This window comes from Leptosomus discolor, chromosome 12, assembly GCF_034619465.1.
Source record: "Leptosomus discolor isolate bLepDis1 chromosome 12, bLepDis1.hap2, whole genome shotgun sequence".
NCBI lineage: Eukaryota > Metazoa > Chordata > Aves > Leptosomiformes > Leptosomidae > Leptosomus > Leptosomus discolor.
Window position 1 is genome coordinate 2,767,794 of NC_141402.1, and position 7,136 is coordinate 2,774,929.

A 7,136-nucleotide genomic window follows, 5' to 3' on the forward strand; every position below is an offset into this window, starting at 1 on the left:
AGTAAATTATGTTAACTTTCATCTGTGTCAGTTTTCAGTCCTTCACCCAAACATTCTATAAACCTAATAACAGTTTTAACCAAACTATGAAACAGGTGTAGAAATCTCAAACTCCTACAAGTGAAGATGTGTGTTTGGGTAATGGGTGGAGATCCAAATCATGGTCTTTTTTTTTTTTTTTTTTTTTGAAAAGATGAAAAGTGCTGCCTGGTGAACGTGTTTATACTGTCAGGCTCGTTTGGCTATATGCATTGTCCTGAAGTAGCCACTGCGGATACCGTGTTTTGCCAGGTGGTGATACCATAGCAAACACGGGGATGAAGGCATTGGGGTTCAAACCTGTAAGTTTCTGGTTTGGGCCTGTCGATGCCAGGGGAAATCAATACTCAGGCTTCATTATTTCTGCTGCTCATAAAACAACTAGTTAAATCTTACCAAACTGAGACCTTGCCAAAAAGTTGATGTGATTTTGAAACTAGTGCTTGGTTGTTTTCAGCAGCAGGTCTCAAATCTGTAGTGATTTCCTGGACGAGGTAATGCCTAATTTTTATTTATTTAAAATGTTAATTTCTTTCAGGTGGTGCAGTCAGCGGAAGAGAATGCCATCTTGTCTGCCCAGCTGAAGGCTCTTTCGCAGACTCTAAGGGATAACCAGCTTCGTTACACTGACTTGCAAAATCGTTATTTAAGACTGGAGAGGGAATATCAGACAATGCAAGTGACAACTTTCCAAGGCACTGTTCAGGTAAACAAATACTATGGAAATGTTTTTAGAGTTTTTTTTCTTCTGTGCTTATGCTTTTCTGGTTTTCGTGCTGAAAATGAAGTAAATGCTTTTTGTTGCACTGATTCAGTACTTTTGCCAGCTCATGATGCGCTGAAGATAGCTGTCGTTATTGTTGTAAAGCTGTTCTTATTTGACTTTTCATTTAAGGAAGCTGTTCGTACATGCTGTTTCGTTTTGAAGTATTATCTTTTTTGAAGCTGGCAGAGGTAATTGGATGATTGCTAGTCACTGGATCAGCAAAGTTTTAGTGATAATTTCACATCAGTCGTGAGTTGTTTTGCAAGGTGTTTGACTAATATTTTCAGAAGTGAGATCTGTACCACCAGTTCAGCATTTCAGTACCTTTTGCCAGCCCCTCATACACATTTGTAAGCTTATTCCGTTGTGATCTCTTCATGTTTAAGAAGCTTTCCTGTACCACATTGGTTATTTGGTAACAATCAATTAAGATGATACCCTAAAATAGCATGTGGATACATATATGAAATAAAGAGTGGTTTGTTCCACTGCTTTGTGGTGTTTATGGCTTCTTTAATGGAAACAATGATTTTTAGCAACTAGAAAAGTAGTGACTGGCTTTTTTCCCCCCTGTAACATTGTCTAGGATGAAACTAGAGCAGAAGTTCCCCCTGGAGCGCCACAGGAAAGATCTGCGATTATTGTTGAAATAGACAATATGGAGCTAAATGAACTCAGAAAAAGGTCAGGACTGAGAGCATGTATTAGCAATATTGTTTTCCTGACAGCTGCGTTGTAAGTGCAAAAGTAATGCTTTTCTATCCCTCTAAGGCATTGTGGGGGAAAAGGGAAAGAAGTGGATTTACAGTGGATTAAATGAATCCTAGTCATATTCTGGAATTGTTATCGTCTGGTAATATCTGTGACTTGTTTTTGTGAAGAGATACACTTACTGGTGGCTTTATTTCGGTGTCTAAAGCATCCCATTATGGTTAAGTCTTTGTCACAGTAAAGAACAAGAAAGTAAATCTTTACGTAAAACACTGATTTCAGATTTCATTTTGTCCTAGGCTTGCAGAGAGCGAGCAACAGTATGATTCGGTGCAGCAGGCGCTCTCACAGCTGACAGAAACCCTGTCAGAAGAGAAGAGGAGGAGGGAAGCTGCAGAAGAGGCTCTTGGACTCTCTGAGGAGCGAAACAACAGGTAAAATACTCCTGTTTGTAAAACAAGGGTTTTTCTCTGTTGAAAGAAAAGTGTCTGTGAAACGGTGTGGGTTTTTTGTTTTGTTGTGCTTTTGAAGTACGCGGCAGTTAGATTGGGGCGTTAGTTCATACCCACGTAAGGGTTTAACTTGCATGTCCAGGGAGCCAAAGCCACCTTTCGCTTCTGCTTCCCCTTGGATGAATGCATGGTCAGGTTTTTGTTTACACTATGCCTGGAGTAAATGCAGAGTCTGCTGCAGAACTGGGAAAAGGGGTGTCAGATTTTTGTTTGCCTTTCGTTTTTAGTGCGATTAGTGACAGGTTTTCCTATGGGGTTGGATTTCTGAGAAAATAATAGAACAACTTGAACAGTCAAATAATAGAACCTGTTTGTGAGTCCAGAGTACCTGAAGCAGTGGAAGTGTGTGTGTAACTGTTAAAAAGCTGGGTTTAACTCTGTGGATCAAGAAAATGTTACCAGCTTTGGGATATTTTTTTTTTTTTTTAATATAGTGTCTTGCTTCAGGTGTGGGGCTTGGTAGTCAGTGGTATTTCTTTTTTTACAAGTTAGAAAAAAATCTCACCTATAACAGCTTTAGCACAGCCACTGTTTTGGTTTAAAATACCATTATCCATCAGCCTGCCTCAGTGTCCATCATCGTTCTGTCAGCTGGCGATGGCGGGGTTATTCTGAACAGGTGAAACACCTTGAGAGTAGATTGTAAATAGAGATTGAAAGAGAGCTGGCAACATAAACTAAGTCTTACTGCCTTTTGGGGGACCTTCCCCCAGTAATGTGAGGATACAAAATAGTGTTTCTTACGTGAATTCAGTACTTTAAAAGAGCAGGTAATTCAGAGCTCCGTTATCTCCCTTTGATTTTTCTCTAGATTTGAATTAAGCAGTTACAGGTCTGTACTTAGCGAATACTCTGTTCAGATGGAAACTGAGGAGGAAAGGGAAGCCTTGATCATCAATCCTAGTGAACACGTGGTTGTGCGAAAGGTAAGTAAATGAAAGCTTTTAAACCCCTGAATTATAAGCTACTTAAAAGTGGTGTCCATATTGTGTACTGCTGGTCACAGACAGCACAGCTCATCATCTCCTTCATGCTGCCCCTTTCTTTTTTCTGTCTTCCCTCTGCTATACTTTTCTTTCAACCATCATTGATTTCTGGAGTGCAGATTTCCCTTCTGAGTGACTGGAAGCTGCTGATTTTTGGGTTGTCCTATTCAGATGTAAACACTGGCGTGAGGCAGCTACTTGTCTAATCTGCCTTGTCTCTGAGAAGCAGACTGTGAAGTACTCTTGTGTTGGCCCAGTGGGGATGGGTGGGCCACAGAGGCATCCATTCAAAGTAGCAAACTACACGGAAACTGCATTTTACTGAAAAAATGTCCGTAATTTCTTTCTGTTTGGGTTGTGGATGGGGAGTCAAATACAGGCAGCTGTGTAAGCCATGCCACAGAGCATGTTACATAGGTCCAAATTAAAATGTGAGTGATCATGTTTGTGTTACACCTGTGGCCGTTAAATACAATGTGCACGCATAGAATTAGGCATTTTCATCTCTATTACGTAATTACACTAGACCCAAATACCTCGTATTCCTTCCTCTCCCCGTTTATTAGTGCTGTTTGCTTTGGCCTTCCGGTCTGCGCTGCGGCACCCGTTGCCGCATCAGCAGCGAAAGGTTTATGTTGCCTCAGGAATCCTAAGTTGCAGTGGAGCTTCTTCTCATCTCTGCTCATGATCACTTATTTGGCGTTCTTTGTTTCCTAACCAGATGAAAGGAGGAGCCCTTTCCGTCCGAAGGTGGCTTCGTGGGCGAAGTCTTTACTGTTCCAAGCTGCTGACCTCCAGAGCAAAATCCCGCTATTTATTCCTCACGTACCTAGTTACACTACATCTTGTTGTTTTACTGTGCCTCACTGGTGTGCTCTGAATACACTGCATTTTCTGAGTGAATTGTTTCCCTGTAGGTAATGGTGTGCCAATTCAAGGTAACAGACTTTTCACATGCTGCTGTTAAGCTATGCACTGGACACAGTTGTATATATTCTTGTTACACTACGTGAATCTTGAGCTTCTTAAAAGGAATTTGTGTATATCACAGTTGCTCCAAAGTTGACTTGAATTGCTCTTTAACAGTGGAATATTATATTTGTTAAGGAAAAAATATTCCCCCCTGCCCTATAAAGAAACTGCTGCATACAAGCTATTTAATATTGTTTGTGAGTACATAATGATTGATTACTACTGAATGGGTTGTAAATGATATCTTTTCTATATAAATTTTATTTTAAGAGTTAAACTATAAATTTTAGAGAATATTCAGCTGTTGCTGTTTATTGGCTTCTTGATTATAACAAGAAGTTTTACAGTGTGCAATAAAGGAAGAACTACTGGATTCCTGATTTTGTTTGTTTGTTTATTTGTTTGTTTTGGAGTTTTTTTTGGCTGAAAACAAAAGAATTAAAAGGGTTATTCTTTGGCCGGTTTGTAATGGCTGTGCCAGGGTGCACAGATATGTATGTGGTAATGAGGTAAGCTGATGATTAAAGATTCAGAATTGAGATGACATGAAGAAATGTCTTTAACTTCTTATATTCCTTTGCTGTTGTTTGAAGGTGCAATTTCTGTAACTTTTCTTGCTTTGTGTTGGGTTTTTTTAAGTCACTTGCGCGTCTTGTCTTGGTGGGTTTAGTTACTGCCTGTCTTTGGGGCAAAATCTTACTCAGCTTCTTAACACATGAAATTCAAACTTATGAAGACACAAGCTGTAGTGGTTTGAGCCCACCTGGCCGGCAGCAAAGCCCCCCGCCGCTGCTCGCTCACCCCTACCCCGTCCCCTGAGGGATGGGGAGGAGAAAGTACAACCAGAACGGCCTGAGGGTTGAGACAAAGGGCGGGGAGGGCTCGCTCACCAGTTAACGGTCACGAGCAGAAGACAGACTCAACTTGGGGATGACAGCGTCAATTTAATGAACCACCACCACCATCAAGGATAATGAGAGATACAACCGGGTCTCAAAACCGCCTTCCCCCCCACCCCTCCCGTTTTCCTGGCCTCAGTTGCTGCTGCTCCTTCCTCCTCAGGGAGAGGGGTCCTCGCAGCCCTCCCCTGCTCCCACGTGGGGTCCCTCCCACGGCAGGCAGTCCTCCATGAACTTCTCCAATGTGAGTCCTTCCCCTCCATGAACAGCCCCAGGGTCCCTCCCACGGGCTGCCGCCCTCCCAATGGGCCTGGCCTTGGCCAGAGGAGGGTGTGAATTTGAGCCAGGGGAGCTTCTAGAAGCTTCTTACAGGAGCCATTTCTGTAGCCCTCTCCTCTGCTACCAAAACCCCGTCAGACACCACCCCACTGTAGCTAAATCCTGTAAACTTTCTTCTTTTGATGGTTCTTTAATATTTCTTAGTCTAGTAAAGGTCTGAATTTCTATATAAATCCAGTATGTTCCAGTATAATTGTCTTGTCTTTTTTTTTGTAAACCAGTAATGACTCATTGCTGATTCAGCCCCCATTTTCAGCCATGGTGTCACCCAAGTCCTGAGATAAGTCAGCTATTTTCAGTCTTTGTGCCACACAAACAAACACCAGGTACAGTTGAAACATGAGTACTGTACGTGGTAGGACTTCTGCCTTTCCAGCCTGAAGATGGGTGTTAGCAGAGTGATAATGAGCTATTCTTAGCTGATGGTGTTACAAGGAAGCAGAATGCTTTCCAGCTACAGTGGACCTACAAATCCTTTTGGTCTTACTCATCTAGTGTGAGGGATTTTTTGTCTCGAGGGGAGAAAACAACCCTCTGTCATGAGGCCCAGCAAGTTAGCGAGTGGGAAAGGGTCCAGAAACGTTAGAAATTCTGCCCTAATTTATCCAGGCCTTTGTGCTGTCGTTGTGATAAGCATAAACTGGAAAAAAGTTTCCAAAAATGGCCTGACATGTGTGAGTATTCTCTGAACTCCACTCCAGAAGCTGATATAAATGTAATGGAAGGTGAGATCGTGTCATTTACCAAGAGGCTTTTACAAATCATCGCCATTTCTCAGGTAAGTGTTGCCCCGAGAGGTTTTTTTGTGTTGCAGTTCATGACTTTAATGCTTCGCTTCACTTGGTCTGAGGTCTTTTGGGGATTTACATACTTCTTCCTGGGCTTGGATGCTGTTGGCTTGGGCTTTGAAGGAATTCCAAAGGGTCTCCTGGTGTAAGGTAATTTGGGTTTGACCGCGTGGTTGCAGGGAAACGTGCAGACATTCCTCATGGCTGGAAGGATCAGTAGAGTGTGATGAAACCTTAGTCTGTCTGAAACCTGGCAGAATGCTTCAGTAGTGTTTGCTGTCTGGACATCAGGCCTTATGCAGAAACGAAGAAGGAAGTTCTGTGTGAATTATATTTAATTTTGCACTGGGAATTAGAAAACTAAAAATTGACACTAATACAAAATTATTTAGGAACTTTATCTGGTGAAAAGATATCCATATAGCTGCTTTGTGAAAATGATGATTAAACCTATAAATTCAGCAGCTGTAAAGCAATAATGTGACTCAATCAATGGGAATTTTAAACAGTGCTCTCTCTCAGTTCATTCGCCTTGTAATTAAGTGATGATGAGCAAAGCAAGATAATTCTTTTTTTAAAAAAATGGGAAATGAACAAGTTCAGTGATGGATTTTTATTAGTGTTAGTGGCTTCTCTGGAATCTAATCAATAGGGAGTGAGAGCGTAAGCAATTGCTGCCAGCACTTTGAAGTGGAGCTTGTACAGATCAGCTGGGGTTTCCCTCTGAATTTTCTTTCTCGGAGTACAGCTGTACTGACCTTAGTTTTGTGTGCAAAGCTCTGTATGAAATGCTTGTGTGTGAATGAATGGGAATATTATTTCTCACCGTGGAGGATTACACGTCTTGGTCCTATCCAGCCTCCTTCAGAGCCAGGGAGCGATCCTGAGCTCTCAGAGCTTTGTAGCATTTCTCTACTTGAAAATTTTCTACTCAATTCTAGTATCTCACCTGATGTCATTTCTGATGTATTTAAGAACTGAGTTTCCTTCCGTTTTACACTGATGGAGTCAGGGTCTGGGTGCAGTTCTGTAATGTTGGATACTGCTGCTAAATGGTTGGGTTACTGCACTCTAAAAGGCTTTTCCTGAGGGTTTTAGCAGAAAATAACAATTCATGGCAACAT

The 7,136-nt window shown here is 41.7% G+C and overlaps 1 protein-coding gene across 1 annotated transcript in view; it reads left to right on the forward strand.

The window, feature by feature from the left end:
• The window catches only part of LOC104350765 (uncharacterized), a 41,842-nt gene extending 37,476 nt beyond the window's left edge, over positions 1-4,366 (forward strand). Inside the window, exons 26-30 of the mRNA XM_086472454.1 lie at positions 578-745; positions 1,392-1,489; positions 1,816-1,950; positions 2,840-2,954; positions 3,736-4,366. Coding sequence (XP_086328580.1) covers positions 578-745; positions 1,392-1,489; positions 1,816-1,950; positions 2,840-2,954; positions 3,736-3,894 — 675 coding nt within the window. The 3' untranslated portion in view covers positions 3,895-4,366. The remainder of the gene's footprint in view (positions 1-577; positions 746-1,391; positions 1,490-1,815; positions 1,951-2,839; positions 2,955-3,735) is intronic.
• Positions 4,367-7,136: the final 2,770 nt, after the last annotated feature.